We start from the raw sequence: 23,868 nt of genomic DNA, 5'->3' as shown, positions 1-23,868 counted from the left end.
TCTGTCCCTTCACCCGAGCTAGCTAGCTAGGACCAGTATTGCCAAGTCTGGGGGTCCAGAGCTCAAGGCAACAGAGGGCCCATTGCAGATTTTATGTGCAATTCTGATTTGAATTTTTTAAAATTTCTTTTAAAATAGCATGTATTGTTTTCCGATTGTGAAAGGAACATATGCTTGTGATAGGAAATTTGGACATACAGGATGTCTGAGCAAGACTGTTGACATTCGGGTGTTTCCTGCCAGCCTCTTCTTGGATCCACATGCGTTCTTCTTGGATTCGCGGGAATAACATTCCGGATCTGTACACTGAGGACTGGGGGGCGTGCCTGGCGTCACCACGCACGGGAAACATGGCTTCGGCGATGCGGGGACGCGGCTGGGCCTGCGTCATCTCCGAGCTGAGGCGGGGCAGGTCCCTGGCTCACCGTTGTCAGTGACGGTGCCGCGGCAGCCTCTGTGTCGGCACCTGTTTCTGGGCTGGGCCCCGCTGTGGTGTGGCCTTTTCAGGTCCAGCAGGGGACATTTTCAGGGCCCTGGCCCTCGAGTGTCCTGGGCTGCCTTGCCTGGCCAGCTGAAGGACGATGTCACCAGCGTGGGTCAGCAGAGGAGACCTGGCTCTTGCACGTTCCCGACACAGGCCTGGCCCACAGGGGACAGGGACTGAGTGTCCCCAGGGCCCCCTCCCCCCACCAGCCTCAGCCTCAGGTCCAGAAACTGCATTTAGCACCTTCCTGCCCCTCCTCCCTGCAGGGCGGCTGCTAACCAGCCCTCCAGAGCCCGGCCCCGTGCCACGTGCAGTTCGCACGTCCCGACTGTTGTCAGCCTTTTAAAGTGGCTCGAGACCACCGTGGGGCTGCCAGCTCTATGTCCTCCAGCTTTTTTATTTTGCAAAGTGAGGACATGGAACACAAGTTCACCACCGTCCACCGTTGCCGTCATTTCATGCAGGAAGGGACAGGCCAGGCCTCCCGAGGGGGGCGGGCTCCGACCGTAGGAGAGAGGACAGTCGTTCACATGGAGGAAATTCGGCTTCGTGGAAATCTCGCGAGGTTGAGCTGTTCCCTTGCACGGGGCAGGTGAGGGCTTTGTCATGTCCGTCAGCTGCCTCGAGGGGACCTGGCCAGCCACTGTCACAGGCTCTCAGCTTGGCCCACGTGGCTGTGTTGGTGACCTCTCTCCCCCGTGGGGGCAGCTCAGTGGCAGTGGGACCTGCTTGTCAGAGTCATGGGGGCGCTGGCCAGGCTCTGCTGGGCCGCTTGGAATAGCAGCTGAACGGTCGGCGGGAGGCCCAGGGGCCCCGCGTGGGAGGTCTGTCGTGGGCCGGCCCCAAGTCCTCAGCATTGTACTGCGCTGCCGGCAGCCTGCTTCGCCGGCCGTAGGGGCCCAGCCCCTGAGCGGCCGTGATGCCGGACCCAGGCTGGGCTGGGCCTGAGTTGGGCCTGGGTTGACCGCTGGCGGGAGCGTCCTGAGGGGCCGATAGGCTGCCCCTGCTCTGGGTGGTCCCAGCCCCAACAGCGGGTGTGCAGTTCATGTGCAAGGTGGGTCCTGGACCTCGCCGTCCGTCCCTCAGCACAGCCGGCCCCCAGTGGTGGTCAGATCTCTCTGGGAGCTGGATGGGTCCAGGGGCGCTGGAGGGGCAGGGCGGCGCTGAAGGCTCGGAGGGGAGCTGGGCCGCAGCTTCCAGCTAGCTTCAGTGGACCCTGCTTCCAGCATGTTCCTGCACTGGCGGGGACCACTCCTGCTTCCTTCTCTTCGGTGGGGATCTCCATTGCCATGGAAGTAGCATCAGAGCTGAGTGTGGTGCTTCCTGGCACCCCAAAGGGCAGGTACCCAAGCAGGGGCCGGGCTCACGGCAGTTCTGCGTCCTACGCGTCCGCCGCCACGTCCTCAGCTCGGCCCTCGCCCCAGCCCCGCCCTGTCTGGGGCCCTCCTTTCTCTTGCCCTCCGTCCTGGCCTTTTCCTGTTTCCGGGCCTCGCCCTTGCTGCCCGTCAGCTGTTAGCAGTTTGGTGCTGCACAGGTCTGGGGCCCAGAGGGGATTCGTGGACATGCACGGTGCCCCCGTCGGCAGCGCCTCTGGGGAGAGCGGGCAGAGCCGGAGCCACAGCTGGGGGCTGTGGGTGAGCCCCCTGCCGGCCTCACCTGCTGCCGGAGCCAGGGCCAGTTACAGGTGTGTGGGTCGGTGTGGGGCTGAGCCCCTAAGGAGGCTGAGCGGAAGCCACTGGGAAGGTCGGAGGAGGACGAGGAGAGGACGTGCTCTGAGGCCACACGTGGGGGCTTCAGGAGGAGGTGACAGTGTTGCAGGGCTCAGGAAAAGCGAGGGGCCCACGGCAGGGCCCACCAGGCGCTCCCGGGCAGGGAAGGGCCCAGGCACCCCCGGGAGCAGCGCCGGGCCCCGGCCTGAGCAGCTCTTGCCCTCCCCGGGCGCCGGTCCCGCGTGTCAGAATCGGCAGCAGCGGCGGGTGGAGGCTGGGGTCAGGCTGACCTGCTGCCGCACGCTGGCCGGCGGCTCTTCGAGGGGCTTAGTGCCAACAGCCAGTGTGCTGTACAGGCCCCTGGGCAGCCCCGTCTCTTCTCCGTCCCCGAGCTCAGATGGCAGGGTCTCGGGCGTGAACTCCTCGCTGCAGCCTGCCGTGACGGGACGTGTACTCAGAGACCTGGGGACTCGCCGAGAACCAGGAGCCCCGTTCTCTGTCTTGCTGTCGCAAGTCGCAGGGCGGAAGTAGCCCCGGTCACCTGGGCTGGCCCTAGATCGGTGTGGATCTGAGATCTGAGGCTGACTCCTCAGAGCTGCGTTAGGGCCTAGGGACTCAGCGACCAGCCCAGCAAGCCCAGTCCCCCCCTTCCACATGTGGAGAAGCTGGCAGGAGGCAGGGGCTCCCCAGGGCCCCGGAGCCAGTGCAGGGACGTGTCCCCAGGACTCGGGGTGCTGTCGGCCTGCGACCTCGGGCCTGAGAGACGCTGCTGAGAATTGGACGTGAACCTCAGCGCCCCTTCTGGGAGGCCCTCACAGCAGCCCCAGGGCCAGACTCAAGGCCTCGAGGCCAGTGTGACTGAAGGGTCAGGCTGCGGCACGTGCGGTGGGGAGGCCTGTGTGTCCGAAGGGCATCTGGGGCCTCGGCTGGGGTCCCCGAGCCTGGGGGTCACCACGGCTGGTGCCAGAGCACCTGGAAGCTTCTTCACTCTCATAATCAGCAGTGGCCGATGCTGAACTCGGCGGGGGTGTCATGTGAACTCTGCGTGGCCTGGGCTCCCTCGGGGCATGGGGGCCCCACAGTCGCTGAGCCTGCGCGTCGGCTCGGCTCCGGTGCCAGCTGGAGGAGGCGGTGACACCGCCTCCTGCAACAGCTCGGAAGTCACACGGCGTTGCTTCTGCCACGTGCTGTGGTTAGAGCAGTCAGGGCCTGTTCAGATCCACGGAGACGGGCCGCGGCCCCACACACACCTCAATGGCAGAAGTGTTGAGAATATAGTGGACGTTTGAAAAAACGGCTGAGTGGTTTAAAGCAGCCGCAGACGTGGCACGAGGGCGCGGGGAACTGAGGCGCTGAGCCGCGGGGCCGCAGGCTGGGCCTGGGCCGCCCGTCTGAGCCGCTCGCCCCCCTCGCAGCCGCGCGTCTTCAGCTGGGCCTCTCCGGCCCGTCGGGTACGGCAGAGCGGCGCAGAAGGTGAGGCGCGGCAGGCGGAGCGAGGGGCCGGGCGGGGTGAGCCTCGCCCCTTCGAGCACCCGCCGCCCCGTCTGGGCCCTGGGTCGGCCTGGTGCAGCCCCATCCCCCGAGGCAGAGGCAGGGCTGGGCTTGCAGACTTCGGCAGTCGCCAGGAGGCAGCTGGTGTGGCCGCAGGCCGTGTGCAGTGAAGGACGTGGACCTTCTCATGCTGCCCAAGAGGCACCTGCACAGAGCGACCTGGGAGGGGTGTCACCTCCTCCGGCGGGCGGGGGGATGGACGCGGGGAGCTCCGTGTGCGGGGCGGGCGGGCGGCAGAGCCCAGCCAGGCGCCCCTGCGCTGAGACCCTGGGCAGCTCCGTTCTCTCGGGAGCCGAGGCTGTGCCGTCCGCCAGGCCCCCCCGTGCTTTGTGCTCGTCTGACGGGGTCTCCTTCCTGCCCGCGTCGTCTGCTCTCACGTCCCCTCCTTCTGCAGCAGAAGATGGCGGAGATCCAGAGCTCCGCTCCCCGCGGCGCGGAGGGGGCGGGCAGCAGGCGGGCGTTGCGCGCTCGTGGTGGCCCGGTGTGCGGTGTGCGGGGGCAGCAGCTCCAGGGCCAGTGGTGCCCCCGGGACACGCAGCGGGGGCGGAGGGCGGGGCCTCTGTCTGAAGCATCTGCTTTGACAAGCGACCTTTTACAGCACTGGCGTTTTGACCCTGTGCCTGTGGCACGGGCTCGGTGGGGGGTGTTGACAGTCACACTTGCTGTGCAGGACTGACTTGTAGCAGACGAACCCTCCCGTGAGTAGGAACTGACCGAAACCTAGAAAAGAGTGTAATCCGCGCCCTAGATGACCAGGAGGAGGGAGAATGGGCAGAAACAACATTTAAAGAGGTAACAGCCAAAACCGTCCGCATATGTCAGGCCCCAGACTAAAGCTCTCTGCCCCATGGGACGGGTTCATCCTGTTTCTTTAAAACCGCCGGTCGTCGACACAGCGCCGTCAAGCTCAGTACCGAAGACACAAGTAAAACCTTCAAGCTGATCCACGACCAAGAGCACAGTCACGTCGTTTTAGAAGGAGCCTCGAGACTGTCGCCTGACGGCCGTGAAGACACAGGTCAGGCGGGAGGCGGCGGGAGGCCTGGGGGACGAGGCCCCGCGTCCCCGGAGAGCCGGCTCTTTCCCGGCGGGCGGGGGGCCTGGGGGGACGAGTGCGGTTGGCAAACGCGGCTTCCGCGGAATCCACGCGCCTTTAGCGCGTTACGAGGGCCACTCGTGGCGGCGGTGGCTCTGCGTAAACACGCTCTTCGACCCCGACGGCCACCTGACTGGTTTCCACAGTGAAAATAAAATACGAGAACCGTTCTTGGAGTAGTTTTTAAACAAAACTCGTCTCCGGTCCTGACGTCACAGAAAAGTACACACAAACTGGATTCATCGAATGAATCTCCGACTAACGACCGTTCGAGAATGACGTTCACAGCACGCGTAGGAATGCGGAATGCTGTGTTTGCTGGGATTTGACCTTTTCGTCGATCGAGAATTACCGTCTTTCGTAAATGGAAACAGAATGCTGTGAACGGAATGATGTCATTTGTTTCCAAAGACTATTGATGTACGAGAGCCATATGAAAATAATAATAAAAGAGAGAGATTTCGTGGCAAAATCTGGAGGCGAGGTTAGGACGGTGATCCCCGAGTCGTCTCCGGTAAACGCTGCAGCCGCCAGCGCCTCTGGGGAGTGTTCTCGGGGCCATCGGAGTAAGGAGGCAACTCACAGAACGAGAGGTGTTTGCACAACGCACATCTGAAGGGACTCAGCCATGACACATAAAGATGTTTCTCAAATCAATAAGAAGAAAGACAACTCAGCTCACAAGGCAAAAGCCTGAAGGGCACGTGGCCGAAGGGGACACCCAAATGACTAGTGAGGACACAGACGTACCTCATGGGTCAGCGGGAGGCAGAGTGAGTCCACGTGCCTCCGTCGCACACCTCGCGCCCACCGGGTGACACGCACGGGGAAGCGTCGTGTCAGCAAGGCGGGGGCAGCCGGAAATGTCACGCCCCGCTGACGGGAGTGGACACGGTGCCGCCGCTCTGGGACACTTCGAGGACATCTAGTGAAGTTGGACCTTTCCTCGCCTGTGACCGAGCACACCCAGGGCAGACGCCCGTTTCCTCACCAGAGGTCACTGAGACCACTCGGCAGCGCGACCCGCGGCCGCGGACAGCTGGCGGAGCGCCGTCCGCGTGCGCCCGGGGCTGACTGCGGCCGAGTCCACGCTGGACGCCATGGGGTGCGAGAGCCCAGCACCGCGGGGCCAGCAGTGGCCTCACGACGAGCCGCTGGGCCGCAGAGCCTGGAGCCAGAGGGACCAGGCCACGGCGACAGGCGCTGTGAGGGGCCAGGCCGCGCTTTCCTTGCCTGGGGCAGCGTGGTCCCTGGGGTCCTGGAGTGTCTGGTTTGTCAACCGGAAGCCGTGGATGGGTTTCAGTAGGTTTTGTTGTCAGAGGAGAATGGTCAGCAGTGCTCCTGAGTCACTGTGGAAAACTGAGCTATTTTCAGGAATTTTGTGCACCGGAAACAGCGAGGTGACCCACTGTCCTGTTCAACACTGGGGGTGTGGCTGTGTCAACCCCCTAGACTTAGGTCTCCCGCCTGCAGGCCTGAGGTCCTGCCACATCCCTCCCTCGTGTGGGCCGCTGCGGGATGGCCGTGAGTAGGCCAGCCGCCCTGGAGCGGCCAGCTGGGCCATGGTCGGCCACAGCCTCGGCTGGTCCCGGTCAGTCTCGGACCCAGGCTGGGCCCAGCCAGTGGGCAGTGCCAGGCGTGTCCGGGCCGGCTCCGGCCGCGTGCTCTCTGACAGCCGTGCAGATGGGCTTCGCCACCGGGCACGGGCAGAGTTGCCCTCCACCTCTGCACCCCAGTGCCCCTTCTTCATGTGGGGGCCGGGGCAGGATGGCTACGGACATGCCAGTTCTGGTGGTCTGGGCTTTGGCTAGTCTCCAGAAGCTTCCATCGGCTAACAGATAGAGTCACCGCTGTGTGGAGGAGCCGACGACCCGCCTCGGCTGGGGGCAGAAGCTGTGCCCCGCGCCGCCCTCCACCAGGCCGCAGGCGTTCCCACCCGGAGCCTGGCCCGGGGCTCGCGGGAAGGTGGCCCGATTCCCGGAGCCCCGCGGGCCCTGGGGTTGGCGGCGGTCACCCTGGAACGCCCCTCGGGGCTGCATCTTTCTCACGGGAAACTCAGCGCCGCCCCCCAGCAGTCACGTCGCCTGTGGGTTCTCTGTACGTGTCAGACCGGGACGCAGACCCCGGGCCGGGGCAGGAGAAAGCCGCCTTTGTTGACGCCTCTCGGGCTGGAGAATCGTCACCGCCACCAGCCCCTCGCGGCGTCTCCCCAGCAAATCCCTGATCCCGGCTCGGAGCGAAAGACCCAAATTGGGCCTTTGTGGGGAGAACAAAGCGGAGCTTTCTGATCCTTCAGAAGGGCTGTGCGGGGTCGGGCGGCTGCGCCATTTCTTCCTGGCCTGTCTCTTGTCAGGAGCCACTCGGGGAGGGCAGGCGTCTGTTGCCTGTGGTGGGGGCACTTGGGCCCGAGCCACCACGCTGTCGGCTCGATGGCCCACAGCCTTGGCCTCAGGGTGGGGGTCACTGTTCTAGCAGAGGGAGGGGGTGGGGTGAGGCGGGGCTCGGCCTGTGGCCTGCCAGCACCCCGCACCCCAGCCGGGCACGGCTCGCTTCCTCCCGCCCCCATGGGCAGCGAGGGGACACTGCTCCCTCGGCCAAGGGGCTCTCGTCAGCGGTTTGCAGGTCGTTAGTTTTGTCCCCATCTGTCCGCGGCTGTGTTCCGAGGCCTCTGCTGAGTGGGCGGCCTGTGTGCAGGAGGCGGTCGGCTTGGCAGGGGAGCCGGTAGTGCGGTGTCGCTTACACTGGGACCTGGTTAGTCGCCCTCTGCGAGGGGGCGTGCCCACCTGCGGGGCCGTGAGCACTGTTGCAGGAAAAGCTGCTTCCCTCTGACGGCCCGGGTTCTGGCCCGCTTGCCCCCGGGGCCCCTGCGGGCGGGTCGCTTGGGCTGCACCGGCGTTCGTCAGAACCATGAGCAGCTGTCACTCGTGGGGTGTCCCGGTTTCTGTGCCCAGCCGAGTCCGTCTGTGTACTGGGCCCTCGCCGTTCCCTGCTCCACCGCGGGCCTGGGACGGGTGGGTCATCGGCCCCGAATGTGCGCCGGGACCAAGGCGAGGCTTTAGGTCGGCTGGTCCTGCGGCCCTGTGGCGGGGCTGTGGGGAGTACGGTCTGCCGGGGGGACAAGCCCAGCCCCCTAACGTGCTCACCGGGTCTGCAGGGCCACCCCAGCCGAGAGGCCCCTGCAGCCGCCTGGGGTCACGAGCCCCGGGAGTTGGGAGCTCGGAGCCTGCTCTGCAGGATCTCGTGTGGCTCTGGCTCAGACTGGGCTGTGGGGTCCCCCCGAGCGCTCCGCAAAGCCAGGCCTGGGATGGCCAGAGGCGGGCCCATGGCTGCTCCCTGCTCACCAGGTACAGCAGCCCCGGCAGCTCGTGGCCCTGTGGAGACGTCCCTTGAGCAGCAGCATGGAGGCCTCAGGCCCACCACCCCACAGGGCGGCAGAGCCCAGGCCGGGGCCTCGTCCCTCCTCGCCAAGGGCCCGTGGGGTGCGGGGGGCACATGGGCTCCTGGAGGCTCCTGGTGTCATGAGCTGAGGCTTAGCCTGAGGTGGAGCCGCCTGCTGCTCACCCGAGCCTGCCAGTGAGGGGCGCCAGCGGTGACCGGTCTGTCTCTGTCATCAGCAGAGGCCCCTTTTGCTGAGCTGGCTGACGACGAGAAGATCTTTAATGGGGGTGACAGCACGTGGCAAGGCCAGGAGCAGGCGCTGCTTCTGGAGGTCACTGCCGAGGACCTGGAGGTCGTCCGGCTGCGCACAGAGGCCGTCCTGCAGATCGAGGTGAGGGCCCGTGTGTCTGCACCCGCGTCCGCAGATCCCCAGCGTGGCGGCTCTCGGCCCTCCGGGAACGGTGTCTGGGCCAGCCCTAGCGGCACCACGTGCCCTGTGACCCGCAGACTGAGGCTGTCTCCTGCCTGGGCCTGGGGGGCTGGAGCTGGGCTCTCGGGGGCCTTGCCCGTGGCGACAGCTCCTCCCGCGCTCTCGGCTGCGTGGTGGCGGGGCGGGAGCCCAGGAAGCCGGTCAGAGTTCACCTGGCCCTTCCCCACCTCCCTGGGATCCCCCGCAGGGCACAGCCCTCTAGCCGGAGCCCAGGGTCCGCGTGCAGGGTGCGGCTCTGTCCCCGTGGCCATTCCTCCTCTGCACGCCGAGGTCTCCAGGCGGCCGTTTGGCTCTGACGCGGGGGTTCAGGGCCTGGATGTGTTCAAGGCACCGCAAGGAGAGCTGGACCTGCAATTTGGCGGTGCTGCCAGCAGGTGGCGCCGATGAGCGTGGGGCCCCTTGTTTTCTACAGCCCCCTGGGAGGCACCAGGGGCTGTAGGCAGAAAAAACGAAAAGTAAGGGCTTGTAAGCCGACCAGGTCCTTGCAATCTGTGAGGTCAGCCAAGGGTTGCCTCGCTTAAAAAAATAAATAAATGAAAATAAATAAATAAAACTCCCACATTTGTAATACATTCTGCCACATATGCCTGTAGCCACAGATAATTTGTGACGCCTGCCAGAGGCCTGTGGTGTCCTGACGGGCGTGTGAGCGGGTACAGGAGCGGGTGTGGGAGCGTGGGGGGGTGTGTGAGCCTGCAGAGTCCAGAGCAGCGCTGTCCTCACTGCCACGTTCTGACACCTGCCTTTTGCTCAGCCTCTTTTCCAGAGGAGAAGTGGACAGGAGATCGTGGGAGTCGCCCCAGCAGGTAGTGGCAGAGCAGGCTCTTCCTGTCTGGAGGGCAGGGCAGTGCCCTGGTTCCCCGGGCTGGGAGAGGTCGGGTGGGACGGGCACATGCCCCGGCCATGGCCGTCATGTAGCGGGCTTGCCAGGCACTGGTCTGGCCAACGGAGCAGGAACCAACGCCACCTGCCCACTGCCGGCCAGGCCTGCCCGCCAGCCCCAGTGGCTGCGTCTGCCCTGGTCCTCCTGCCATGCCCGTCTCACCTGACCTACCTGTGAGGGCTGCTGCTCCCCGCGCCCCTCCGGAGTGGTTGTGTCACCTGGCGCAGGTGCGGAGCTCAGAGCGCAGCAGCTGCTCGGTTGCCATGGCTACCTGGCAGGCCTAGGAGGGAGGAGGCTGGGATGTGGAAGGGGCCGGGAAGCTCCTCCAGGCTGAGCAGAACCCCGGGCCCAGCCCCCTCCTGTGGTTGGTGTCGCCCATCCGGGGGTGGTTGATGTGGTAACATAGAACTGTCAATACTGAGTAAGTCCACACGCGAAGTTCGCTGTTCCGTTAACTGGAACCGACGTCTTCGTAGGTGGATGGTTTTGCCAAGACAGAAAACGCAGTGGTATTTTCTTTTCGTTCTGAAACGTGGCCTGAAAGGAACACACACACACACACACCTACAACATATACCAGCAGCAACACCACCTGCCTTACCTGCGCGCCCCACACAGACACACACATACTGCCCTGGCCTTTACCTGCAAGACACAGACACACACACACAGACCTGAACCCCACACACACACACAAAGCGGCAGCTGGCGCGTGCACACCGCGCTGCCTGCGCTGAACACAGACACACACTGAACCACAGACACACACACACACACACACACGTCTTGTGGCGCACCTGCCTTTTACACACCACCTTTTTTGCAAGACACACACACACACACACACATACACACAAACGCACACACACACACACACACAGAGCAGATTGTGTTCTGTCCATTAAAGTTTATCCTGATGCCAGTAAAAGGGAGAAAAGAAAGATTCTGTGAGGCTTCTCACGAGGAGACAGGACCTGCTTTTAAAAAGTAATCAGGAAATGGGCCTTGCTAGCTTTAAAAGCATTACCAGTTCTTTGCGTCCTCCCCCTCCTGCTCTCCTGCTCCTCTGCTCTATACTAAGGACCCCCCGCCACCTGGGGCTCAGTGCCTGCTGGCCTCCCGCGCCACACCGGTCCCGGCCCGGGGCAGCTCTGGGGGTCTTCTCGGCCCCCAGTGCGGGTCCCCTCCCCTCGGGCCTGTGACCAGCATGGCCTTGAGCTCACAGCTCAGGACTGAAGACTCGACTTCTGCCTGGACCGTGTTCCATCCATGCTCTGGGGAGGAGGGTGGGCAGACCTCTGGTGCACCCCCCCAGGCCTCAGAGCCACGCCCCACCTGCCCTTGGTGCCCCCCGTCACGAGCTCAGGCCTGCCCAGGTGCCCAGGTGCCCAGCACAGTGACCGGAGGGACACTGCTCCACGCCGGTCGCCTGTGCCCAGATGCTTTCACTCTGCACTGCTCCCTGACGCTGAGGCTGCCGGTCTGCACCCCGCCCTCGGGTTCGAGATGAATGGTGTTCATCCGTCGGGGGAGGGGGGTGTCTGCTGAGGGGGAGGGGCTGGCGCAGCTCCTGCCGTGTCCGCTGAGCCCTCTGCTGAGGGGGGTGAAGGTCCGCGGTCGAAGCGTCAGGCTTTTTAGAGATGGAAGCTGGAAACGAAAGAGCGGTGTCCACGCGAAAGGTCGCGTTGACGTCCAGGAGGTCAGCGGAAGAGCTTCCCAGTGTGCAGAGGCTGAGCCGCCGGCGGCCCAGGTGGCGCTGTCCCGTGTGTCACCCCATGAGACCCCTCCTCTGTGCTGCTGCTTCCCGTGCCAAGTGCCCTGAGCACGAGCGGATGCCCGAGGACCGCAGCCCCCGCCGAGGCCCCTGGGCTCTGTCTGCCCAGTGCTGCCCTGGCGGGTGCTGCTGGTGCGGCTGGGGCATGGCGGGGACCCGGGCGGGCGGGCACCCCCGCCCGAGACATCCAGGCCGCCGTCCTGGGCCACAGCCCTGATGGCGTCCCACGCGGGCGGAGCCCGGCCCGGGCGGGAACGGCAGTTTGTGGAGCCGGTTGGCGGCCGTGGTGCCAGCGTTTGCAGTGGAGGGAGTCGCCTGGGCTGCTGCATCTCGGGGGTGGGGGGGCTCCCCCGAAGCCCAGGGCGTGACCAGACGGGAACTGGTGACTTGGGTCCCAGAAGGGGCCCAGGCCCAGGGCCGCCCAGCACCCAGCCATCTGCTGCCACATTCCGGGGCCAAGACCCGCAGGCCCCACACTGGCCCCCACCTCCCGGCCACAGGCCTCATTCCCGCAGTCAAGTCCAGCGATCGAATTGCAGTTGATGGTATGTGTCGCTCAAGACCACGCCAACTGCTTCACTTCCCACAATGTCCCTAAAACGAGAACGCGTTTCTCCGTGACGTTGGCGATGAGGCAGAGTGACCTCGTGGAAGTCAGTCCGGGTCTGCGGGGCCGGGGCGGCACTGGCGGGGTTTGTGGGCAGAGGCGTGGCCCTGTCCCCCGTGAGCTGGGCGGGTGGAGCTGAGAGGGACCTGGGCAGCTGGGGTGGGGCTTGAGGCTGATGTGGGAGGCGTCTTGAGGCTGAACTGCCCAGGCCTCCTGTCCAGGTCTCTGTGTCTCGTGCCACCTGCCAGCATTGTGGGACCACTCGGTCTTTGCACAGCAGTGGGGCTGCTGTCCACCCTCCATCCATCTGTCCATCGTCCACCCACCGTCCATCCATCTGTCCACTCGCTGCCCGTCCATCCAGCCGTCCACTCAGCCACCTGTTTGCCCATCCATCCACCCTCCCCCCGCCTTCAGGCTTTGCTGAATGGTGACCATGTGTGACCTGTTGGGCCGGGCCCCAGTGCAGGGTGCAGAATGACCGGCCCGTAGGAGGTGCGGACGGAGTGCGGTCCTCACCAGTGGGGGCTATAGGACACTGGGGGGAACACTGTCCTTCACTGGCCTGCAACCCTGCAGGGGCTGACGCCCGGTCCTCTGTACCCAGGGGGAGCTTGTGGCCCTGGGGTACTTGGAGGGCTTGGGGTTCGGTCTTGGGGGCAGGAGGCAGCATTCAGGTCCCAGCCCTGTCCCTGCCCTGTCGGGTAACCCTGGGCTTGTCCTGGTTCTTGGCCTCACTCAGCACTCCCTGGCGGCCGTGCCTCTGGCTGCACCCGCAGCCCCGGACTCTAATGCCACGTTTGTTTCCACAAGCGACGTGGATGTGAAGCACATCGTCAAGGACTTGGCCTCCCTGGTGTCAGCGCAAGGAGATGCCGTCCGCGGGTACCCAGGCCACCCTCCAGGCCACCCTCCAAACCCCGCGCCCCAGGTGCGGGCGGGACCCAGGGCAGGTCCTGGGGGTCTGAGCATTGCCGCCTCCTCCCTACCTGCCAGGGCCCCCCAACCCCTGACCGCCATGCCCCCCACCTCGGACTCCACGGGGCGAGGACAGGCGCTCCGGGCTGGGGGAGGGCTCCTGACGCCAGCTCAGGCTGCCTGGCCCGGCCCAGGACCTGCACCTTCCCGCACGCTGTGGCCCCCGGGCCCTCCCCCGACAGTCCACCTGGGCCTCCCAGAGTAGGAGGTACGGGCTGCACCGGACAGGCCGGGCGGAGCTGTCGGAAGCCCAGGGCCTGGCCTCTGCTGGGGACTCTGCCGGCGGTGGCGCCTGCCAAGGCCCTCGCCGCCAGAAAGCCTCGTCTCGAGACAAAGCAGCAGAGGGCAGGCCGCTCCCTCCGTGAGCGCCCGGGGGTCCAGGGCAGAGGATCGCGGGTGCCTGGCCTGTGGGAGGGGGCGCGACAGTGGACACCTGGACCACGGAAGGGAGACCTGACAGTGGACGCCTGGATCGAGGAAGATGCGACAGTGAGGAGGAGGCGGCGTGGACGGCCACTGACCCATGGACACCTCATCAGGCTCAGGCCCCGGCCCGTGCCCCTGCCCGGTCCCCGGGAGCTCGTGGGCCCAGCCCTCCGGGGTGAGGCTGCCACAGCCCCATTCCCATGGCAGAGCAAGAACGTGTGACAGACGAGACGAGGGGCACAGCCAGAGTCACCACTTAGTGACATCTTCCCGCTCCCTCCGACCCGCACGTGGCTTGTGTCTGGCAAGACGGGGCTCACCGCAGCCCCTGGGCGTTCCCTGGGACGTTGGCAGACTTACGGCTCACACGGACAGTCTGAAGGGTTGGAGACCCTGCAGCCAGGCCTTCCACCCGATGAGTAAATGAGCGGGTGGGTGTGCGTAAGTAGACAGACGCACGGACAGGCTGGTGGGTGATGGCCAGCTTGGGCGGATGGGCGCACGGGTGAATGCCTGGATGGCAGGCGGATGGACAGACAGACACACTGGTGTCTGTCCCTACACCTTGGAGTGGCCAGGTGGAGGCGTCCATCTCAGTGTCGTTGGAGAGCACCTCTCCCCCGCTCAGTCTCAGCTTTCTAGCGAGGGCTCTGCTGTCACCCACGAGGGCCACGGGGCACCCACACCGTCCCTGTGCAGAGGGCCTTGCGCAGGCCACGACCCGGGCCCCTCCCCGGTGTCGGCCAGTCCCGGCGGGCGAAGGCTCACACCCCTGTCTCCCTCTGCCAGCCGACGAGGAGGACGAGGCCGCCAGCTGCCTGTGGCTGCCCCTGTGGACGGCAGATGGGCCTCGCCTGCCCGAGCCTGACCCCCACGACCTCCGAGGAGCCTTCCCTGCGCCCGCCTCCCTGCCTCAGGCCCCCCAGCAGCCAGGATCCTCCGCGCCCTCCTGCTCACCAGCCCGGCCCTCCTGGAGGCCCTGGTGGCCGAGGCTTCCGAGTGTGAGCGGCGGTGGCCGGGCGCCCTGCTCGCTTCCCGGTCACAGCAGCGGAGTGTGCTCTCCGCCCCGCAGAACCGGCTGCTGCGGCGGCTGGCAGGGCAGAGCCAGCGGCCGGCCGACGGCACGGGGGCCCTCCACCGGACGCCCGAGAGGCAGGTGGAGGCCCGTTCGGCCCCGGGAGGCTCGGCCGCTGTTCAGGACTGTACCTCCGCTGGTGGAGGGGCCCACGGGCCTACCCGAGACTTGGGGGGCCGCTGCCAGGGCCCCCCACAGGCCCAGATGTCTTCTCCAGGATGATCTTGAGGGTGGAGGAGGAGCGTTAAGGTCAGGGCCGCAGGCTGAGCCGAGAGGACACAAGACGTCCACCTGTGGCTGCCGCTTCCCACGCTGCCATTGTCGGGGCTCTGTGCTGTGCAGGGGGTGCTGAGGCGAGCCGGTGCTGGGGGCCAGGCAGAGCCCTACGCAGGGACGGCACCGCTGGGGTGGCAGAGGGACGAGCCAGCGGCAGGAGGAGGCACAGCAGTGCGACACCCCCGGGCCTCCCCAGGGGCTGGGACCCCAGAAGCCTGGCTGGGCGGGCTGCCCGAAGGCCGGCACTGTTACCTGGGCGACTCCTGGAGCTCCGCCTTCGTTGTGGGCGTGAGGACTCTCAGGGGCCGGGCTCCTGGCCCGGGGGACCGCGTCCCAGATACACGCTGTCTTCCCGCCGTGTGTCGATATGATGCACGTGTGCACGTGTGTCCTGTGGTACTGTACGGGGGGGGTGTCGTTTTGTACCTGTGGATCTTTATCTTTTACAAAAGAATATTTTTCTCATTTATGAATAAAATAACGAGGCAGAATGGGGATGGCAGTGCTGACGAGTAGATGAGACGGGTCCCCGTTCTGTCCTCCCAGAGGGGCTGCTTCCAGCCCCCGCGGGGCCCGAGTGCCTGCTGGGCCTCCGGGTCCTCCTCCATGCATCGCCACCCCCGGCCCGCGTGCGGTCAGTCCCTGGGAGCCGGCACCACGCCTGCCCCCGCTCCGGGCCGTTACGCGGGGCCCAGGCGCAGGCAGACAGTCTGGGCGGCCCCCAGGGGAGGGCGCCTTCGTCTGCGTTCCTAGCGACCGGATGTGTAATTAGGGTCTGGAGGCGGCCAGACCCTTGCCCCGGGCAGGCATGCGGGGAGGGGGGCCGCCTTTATCATCTCCAGGCAGAGCGAGTTGGGTGCACAGAGGGGGTCGCTGCCGAGGCCCTGGAGCACGGGGCCCTGGGCGGTCTCGTATCCGTGATCAGATTGCTGTAGGTCCATCGTGCTGAGAAACGTAAGCGGCGATCGTGTGTCCGGTGCCGCGAGGGACAGCTGGCGGGGACATGGGGTGGGGATGGGTGACCCTGTGTGCATGTGCACCCTTCCGTCCCCCGAGCTCTCTGTGCCCGCTCCCTAGCCCTGCTGGGGGTGGATAATGACCTGAGTGAAGATCTCAATCAGTCGGCTGAGCTTGAATACATCTGCGGCTCGGAGCTGCCTGGCGGGAGCGGGCTGCGCAGACGCGGCTGCTGTGGAGGTCACGGCTCGCCGGGCACTGGGGCCGCTCTCTTACCTGTGTCAGCATAGAGCAGTCGGGGCGCTGCGCCCCCGACAGGCCCCTGCAGCTCACTCGGCCCTGACGGCCCCTGGGTGTCCTTCAATTACAGCAGCTGCAGATCTGTCCTGGTTTGAGGCACATGGGATCTGGGCTTATGCCCTGGGTTCACCCACGAAACTGTCTGCCGGAGGGAGAGCCGGGTGCCCCGGGGGTGCCCTGCAGCCCTGTCGGCTGACCTCTCACCCGCATTCCTCTCGAAGCGCATGGCACCCCCCCCTTGGGTGCGGGAGGCTGACCAGGCGCTGATGGCCGGGCTGTGGGGTGGGGGCAGCTTGGGGCAGCTGCTACATTTCTGTTTCAGGCCAGGGTCAGGGGGTGTCCTTGAGGCCCAGAGAATGGCCAAGCGAACTCCAGCCCCGGGGCCGGAGCAGCTGGGGGCCGAAGCCCCTGGGTGCGGTTCGCAAAGGCCTCTGAGGAAGGAGACGTGGGAAGTGGCTCGAAGGAACAGTGGGATCATCTTAAGGCCAGAAGCGCCTGTCCGAGGGCCAGGGTGACCGCTGCGTGCCCGTCCCCCAAAGAAAGAAGCGTATCACCCCCTTCACAGAGGAGAAATGGGAGGCCAGAGAGGTGAGGGCTCGTGCCAGGTATGACGGACACGCAGCAAACACCGCTCAGGCTGGGGCACAGGCGTGGGTGCCGCGCTCTGTGCACGTGTGTTTATGTGCGTGTCGTGTGCACACGTGTGTTCATACGCCTGTGTGCCCGTGCGTGTCTGCTGTGCGTGTGCATGCACATGTGTGTCTGCTGTGTGTGCATGTGTGCGCGTGCATATCGCTGTGTGACCAATGTCGCGTGTGTGCTGGCGTCGTATCGCTATTATTATTACATGTCGCGTCGCGTCTTTGCGTGTCACGCTATGTGTGTGTGCATGTGTCTTGACGTGGGTTGTCCGCTGACCAGTAATGGCGTGTGTGCCCGGTCTTTGCATTATTTTGCTGACAATGTGCGTGAAGCATGCGTGTGTGTCTGTTGTGTGCATGTGTTTAGTGTGCATGCATATTATTGTCTACTGTGTGCGTATGCATGTAATGACAACACCAGCCAGTAATCGCTGTCTGCTGGCTGCACGTAATGCAATGAGTGTATTATTGTCGCTATTATTGTGCTTGTGTGGGTGTCAATGGCGTGTCCCCAGCGTGACCAATGCGCACGATGATGATAGCGGCGTGTGTGTCGCTGTGTATTGTGCATGCTGTACGCGTATTAATATCCTGCGTGATGACTTGCACGTATTGTCGCGCGTGTCGCGTGTCGCTGTAAATATTGACTGCACGTAATATTATTAACGTGTGCATGCTACATGTGTGTCTGCCAATGTGTGCGTAATATTGCCTGTGTGTCATCCGCTGATATTATTACTACGTGTGCCCGTGTGTGTCTGCTGTGTGTGGCAATGATGATAGTGGCATTATTATTGTCTGCTGTGTGTGCGTAATGACCGATAGCGTGCGTGTCCACATATTGTGTGCATGTGTCTTGGCGTCTTTGCGTGTCACTTTAATGTGTGCATGTGTGTGATAGTGTGCATGCACATATTAATTGTCTGCTAATGTGTGTGCATGTGTGCCTGTATTATTCTCCTTTAATATTATTACACACGTGCCGATGTGTGTGTCTGCTGTGTGTGTATGTGTGTGCGTGTGTGTCTGCTGTGTGTGCATGTGTGTCTTTGTCGTGTCCGCTGTGTGTGCATGTACCTGCCTGGCACCCCCGCCCCCGGCACCCGGCACCCCCTGGTCCCGCCCTGCTCCCCGTCCAGCTCCGCACACTGTAACCCCTGGCCACTCCCAGAGACAGGTGCCTGGCTAAGGTCACCCTGAGTGGGGGCCGGGCTGGGAGTAGGGAAGGCCTCCTTCAGGGCGAGGTGAGGAGGGGACACCACCCCGCGCGGGGTGATTGGGGGATGGGCGTGTGCGTGGGAAGGTCCCTTTCAAGGCAAAAACAATGCAGTTTTAAAGTGGTGGGAGATTTGGGCTCATTTTCAGCAGCTGTATGCAAATCACATGCAAATGAGCCAATTTTCCTTCAGGTTCAGAGAAACAGTGTTCCGGAAGACCGAGTCGGCCCAGCGTCTCGTCCTCGTTCAGAGCGAGAGCCCCTCCTTCAGGAGCCGAGCCGAACGGGGGTGCGCACCGCTGTCTGCCCAGCAGACGGGCACGGTCCCTGCATCAGAGACACTGGGCTCTGATCCTGACTGTCAGTGACGAGTTGTTTGTGACCGAGCACCGTGCCTGACCTCTCTGCTCCTCAGTTCCCTTCTCTGTGACACACACCAGTGACGTCTCAGAGGGCCGCACGTGCGGCACCGAGCACAGAGCTTGTTTTGATAGAGGTGGTGGTGGTGACGGTGACGGTGCGGTGGCCGGTAATGATGGTGCGGTGATGAGTGGTGGCTGGTGGCCCGGTGATCGTAACGATAAGGCGGTGATGGTGACCAGTGATGGTGACGGTGAGCAGTGATGATGGTAGCCAGTGTGGTGATAGTGGTGTGATGATGATGACAGTGATGGTGGCAGTGGTGGTGGCGGTGGTGGTGATGGTGTGATGGCGGTGATGGTGGCCGGTGGCGGTGATGTTGGTACTGATGCTGGTGTGGTGAGTGGTGACAGTGGCCGGTGTGATGGTGTGGTGGTGGTGATGGTGATGTAATTGTTGGTGATGGTGGTGGTGTGATGGTGATGGTGGTGAGTGGTGATGGTGTGGTGGTGATGGTGATGGTGGTGTGGCCGGTGTTCCGGTGGTGGTGGTGTGACTGGCGGTGGCCAGTGATGAATTGATTGGTGGTGGTGGCGATGATGGTGTTGTTGGCGGTGGTGATGGGAGATGCCAGGCTGCCCTCCACCCCCTGGGCTCAGTCCTGGGAGGCTCTCAGTCCCCTTCTTTGGAGCAGCCAGTGCCCCACCCCCACACCGACCTTGGCGACCACCAGGCTCCGACTGTCACTGCCCTGCTCTCCGCAGCTGCCACGTCCACCTGAGGGCGCAGGCTGCCTGCTCAGGGCCTCAGGGCACCGGTCCATCCCAGAGCCAGGGTTGCCTGGGCGTGGGGCGCTCCCCGGGGATGCCTCCTCCAGCTGAGACTTGGGCGCTGCAGCCTCCCTGCACCCCACTTCCAAGCCCACTCCTGACCGCTGTCAAGGCTCAGTGTCCGCCTCCCTCCAGCCCCCCGGGCACTCAGGCTGGGAGCACGTGGCCTGGGGCTGGTGTCTGCTTTGGGGGAGGAGAGGGCTATGTACAGGGCCCCATCTGGCTGTCGCTCCCAGTGAAGGCTCGGATGGCTGGATGGACGAGAGCGCGTCGTGGCCACCTTAGGCAGTAGCTTGTGACGTCCTCGTGCCTCCTGTGCCCAGACCGCCTCCGTGCTGGCACACAGCAGGTGCTCCATGAGTGGCCAGACATGCATGGCAAGGGGTGTGTCATGTTCGAGACCACCCAGCCTTGGCCGTGTGTGGGTGTGATCTCACCTGGTCCTTGGGGCACCCGGGGACAGCCCAGGCTCCACAGGGAAGGCGGCCGGGGCTCGGTGTGGCTAGAGCGGCTTTCCAGTCACACGGCCTTGGAACCCAGTCTGCTTGACCCTGGCAGAGGACCAGGCTGCCCTTCTGAGGGCGCATGGAGCAGCCAGGTGTGAGCTCAGGGACAGCTGTGGAGAGGTGCAGGGGACGGGTGGGGCGTGCCAGGCAGGCGCTGGGGGACGCTTTGGGAGGTGGCTCTTGACTCTTGCTCTGGGGACGAGCTGGGGCTGGGGCAAGGGGACCCAGCAGCTGGAGCGGCCTGAGGGTGGGACCGACATGACTCGGGGAGGGCCCCAGGCCACCAGCACAGCCTGAGGCTTGCGAGGGCCTCTGCCGGCCGCCTAGCCCTGCAGTCTTCGGGGAGCCGCTTTCACAGGGGGCGTGAGCCTCGGGTGAGCAAGGTGCAGCTGTGTCCTCGGTGCTGGCCAGCAAGGGTGGCCCCAGGTGGCCTTGGGTGGGACGGGGATGGAACCCGGGAGAGGGGGCGGTCGCACTGGGATGTCAGAGCGTTACACAGCGTCCCTGGGTGTAAAGTCCCGTGGTGTTAGCAGGTCAGTGTGTCCGAGCAGCAGGTGCTAGGGCTCCCCTCCCAGAGAGAGGGGCTGTGACGGTTAAAGGCCATGCATATCCCCACAGAGCCCTTGCCCGTCTCAAAGCCGTCACTTTCATGGTGTTTTCCTAATGCATCATTTGGTCCTTACACAAGGTTGTCCATGGTCTGTATTTATGAGGTAAAGCACAACGATGCGGTGGGCGTCCATTGACCCCCTGCCCTCCCAGCAAACCGGACTCTCGCCAGCACCGTGGGAGCTCGGCCGCCCCTCTGCTCCCCGCCCAGCGGAACTGCTCCCCTAAGCCGCGGGTCCGCGATTCCCTCGCTGCGGCGTAGTCCGAAGCCGTTCTGCAGTCCTGTGTTGTTTCACGCAGACCCCGTTGCTGAAACGTGTTGATTGCTACACGATAGATTGTTCCGTTTTGCTGTTTTTAGCGCCGTGAAAGCAGAGCACAGCATTCGCGCCCTTCCCAGACCGGCTTCTCATTTAGCTCCGTGTCCAGGACGCCGCGCGCCTGTGCCTGGCTGCGCTTTCCGTCTCCCCCGACGCGTGACATCGTGCGGCGCGAACACGTCGTATTTGTTCTTCTTTCTCTCGGGGACTGGAGCGTCCCAGCTTCTCAGCACCGCGAACGGCGCTGCCGTGAGCACCGTCTGCCTCGCAGCAGGAGAGGGGGATTCTCCAGACCCACGTAGAACCGGGGTTCCCGGGTCACGTGTGCGCACGGTTCAGCTTCGTCAAATGAAGCGGAACTGTCCTCCGGTGACGCGGGTCACTGCCCACCCCGTGTCTGACATGGTCAGAGCCGTAATTTTTGCCAGTCTGGTGGGTGTAAAGTAGTGTAATTGTGGTCCTCGTTTGCATCTTTCTGACGCCGCCGGGGCGGGAGTGTCCGTGCGTGTGCGCGCGTCCCCTTGGCCGTGGAAAGCCTGTTCGTGCCTTTCGCCCATTTTGGAAGCGGGCTGGTGGCTCGTTTCCCGCCGGTGGTTCGTAGGACCTTCACGCATGTGCGTGTGAGTGCGCGTTTCCTTCCACATGCCGACACTCGGTCAGTCTGCCTGGGTCGCGAACATCTCGTCCTGGCTCTCCGGATGACCCGTGGGATTTGTGCCAGCCGTGAGCCCCCCACATCCCAAGTCGGAACCCCTGGCTTGCTTCTCCTCAGGACAGTCTGCGTCCCGCACGGTGCGTGAAGACTCCTCCCGTCCAGCTGCCCTGCTGGCTCTGTCCGAGGCCGGGTGCCATGTGTGGTTCTGTCTGGTCCCTGCCGAGCCGAGGGTCAGTCCGCCTCCCAACCCCCCGAGTCACTGTGTCACTGTCCCGGTCAGTTCACCTTTGTGCCAAATGACGCCACCTGGTAGGTAGACTTGTCACCCCATTATTTCCGGGGCGCCTCGGCTCTTCTGGCCCTTTGCTCTTCCTTGATATTTGAGGACCACTGTGTCAGTTTCCGTAACAGCCCAGTTAGCGCTTTTATTGGACTTCGATCATCTCTATGGATCTATTGGGTAAGAATTGATATCTTCGGGGTATTGGGTCTTCCTACCTGCGAACATAGTGAAGCTCCCAATTTATTTATTTCTTTAACGTTTTAAAATGTATTTAAACAGTGATTTTGTCCATGTATATCTTTCAGATCTTTTTAAAGATTTCTTCTGAAACACAGATTTTTGTTTGTCTGTCTCCGTAAATGGTGTACACACCAGCATGTGGCCGGTATACGGAAATGCGTGTGATTTTTGTAAACCGAGTGTGCAGCCAAATGTTAATGTCTCGTTTCTGATACTTTGCCTAAGAACTCTTTTAGGGTTCCTCCGAGGATGGTCCCGTCATCACCGATAATGCCAGTTTTCTGTCGCCCCTCTTCATACTTGTGGCTGTCATTTCTCCCTCTGGCGGCCGTGTGGGCGGAGCCCTGGCAGAGAGCACGCTCGGGCGTGGCAGTGGACGTCCTCGTTTCGTTCTGCGTTTTCAAAGAAAGCTTCCACCGTTACCCCTTAGGAGCAGCGATTTAGACCTGTCATAGACGCTCTGCCAGATCGAGGACGTTGGCTGAGGGTTCGAGCAGAGCTTTGCTTTTTTTTTTAATCCCAGATGGGTGTTCGGTTTCGTCAGATGTTTTTATTTACCCGTCGAGATGGTTATTTGGTTTTTCTCCTTTGACCCGTTAATGTGCTGAGTGCCACGTACAGATTTCGCGATGGTAAAATCGCTCGAGCTTCTGGGATGAGCTCACGTCGGCCAGAGCGAATAGTAATAACGACTAATAATGACGAGGATGATGAGTCACTCTCACCGAAGGGTCTGATTTGGTCATATTTTATTTGGGATTTTTGCGTTTCTTTTGGCCTCCACATTTCCTTACTTTTCCTGACCTTGTCTGAGTTTGATATCCAGTGTGCATCGGCCTCGTAGGCTGAGTTAGGGACAGTGATCTCTCCTTTCACCGGGCACACGTCCAACTGTGACGGCGCGGAGACCGCTCAGCAGCTCCTGTCGCAGTGATGGGTGGTGGCCGAGGGCCCGGGGCCCGGGGCCCGTGCCGCGTTTGCAGTGGGGAAGGGGCGGGGGTCACAGAGGTGGAGTCCTGGTCCCCAGAGGAGACAAACAGGTGCTTCTCCCAGAGCAGAGGCTGGTGGGGGCGGGGCACCACGAGGTGAGAGGGCCTGGCACCCTGCCACCCAGGCACAGGACACAGGACAGGAGACGGGGGACAAGCAAACAGAGGATTGTCTTGGACAGACCCGTTTTCTGCCCCAACTCAGACACTCGCCCCCAGAAAGGGGCTGCCAGCTCCACAGACGAGAGGCAGCAGCCCAGCCCGACGTGCGCGCGAGTGGCCTTGTCCATGTGCAGTGAAGGACAGAAGTGTCTGCCGAGGGTCGGACACATGGGCCTCGTCAGGGTCTAAGTGTTCTCCGGGGTTCTCCTGGTGGGGTCCCTTGGACGTCGCCCCTGGAGGAACACTGTCCGGGCGTGATCCCCTAGTTTGGGGACGTTTAATAAGAATGAGAATGTGTGTGTTTACAGTATGACGTCACCAGGGACCACAGGCGTCACCTTCATTCCATGAGACCCGACTATGACCGTGTTCTGTGGACGAGGAAACTGAGGCTCCGAGGGGCCAGGACGCAGCCTTCAGGGACATGAGTGGGGGGAGAGGGGTCGGACGGTCAGACACCCCCCGAGGACAGGCCCGAGTCCCGCACTGGACGCCCCCGTCCAGCACAGAGCAGGCCCTCGGAGACTTCCACTTCACGATGGAGCAGGTGCCCAGCCCCTCAGGACACGGAGTTCCCAGGTCAGCTCGTAATCCTGAGACCGTCCTGGGATAGTGTGCCTGTTTCAGTAATTACGGTATTTGTAATCCACTTAGAAAATGTGGCATTTTTGATGCGAACACTTAAGAAACAATTCATTCCACACCCATTAATCCAAATAGCTCCGATTTTGAACAATTCTTTTGAAACGGAGTCTAAATATATACAAATAGATGCTTCTGAAATGTCACTATTCTGAATACATCGCACGGGGAGCGGCCTTGGAGGAGTGGGGGCGGGGCACGTGGCTTCTGAGGGGAAGAACAAGAGTCCGGAGGGTTAGAGGGCAAAGGGCAGGGGGCACGGGACTGAGCACCTGGAGCCAAGACAGTGGTCAAGGAGGCCTTGTGGCCCGAGGCGGGCGCTGGGCTGGTCCTAGGAGTCCAGCACCCGTGCGCCTGCCCAGCCCCCCTCTCTGGAGCCCCTGGGGGAGTCACTGCCCGTCTCTGAGCTTCGTCTTCTCTGGGACCTCAGG

At 63.3% G+C, this 23,868-nt stretch overlaps 1 protein-coding gene across 5 annotated transcripts in view; it reads left to right on the top strand.

The window, feature by feature from the left end:
* Positions 1 to 23,868, top strand: part of TSNARE1 (t-SNARE domain containing 1) — a 77,307-nt gene that overhangs the window by 36,728 nt on the left and 16,711 nt on the right. Inside the window, exons 3-4 of one of the 5 annotated variants that reach the window (XM_039845940.1) lie at positions 8,455 to 8,609; positions 9,463 to 10,142. In XM_039845940.1, coding sequence (XP_039701874.1) covers positions 8,455 to 8,609; positions 9,463 to 9,768 — 461 coding nt within the window. In that variant the 3' untranslated portion in view covers positions 9,769 to 10,142. The other 4 variants (XM_039845943.1, XM_039845942.1, XM_039845939.1 and 1 more) reach the window with 4 other exon arrangements.

This window comes from Pteropus medius, unplaced genomic scaffold, assembly GCF_902729225.1.
Source record: "Pteropus medius unplaced genomic scaffold, Ma_sr-lr_union100, whole genome shotgun sequence".
Classification (NCBI taxonomy): domain Eukaryota; kingdom Metazoa; phylum Chordata; class Mammalia; order Chiroptera; family Pteropodidae; genus Pteropus; species Pteropus medius.
This window is presented reverse-complemented; position numbering and strand designations above follow the sequence as displayed.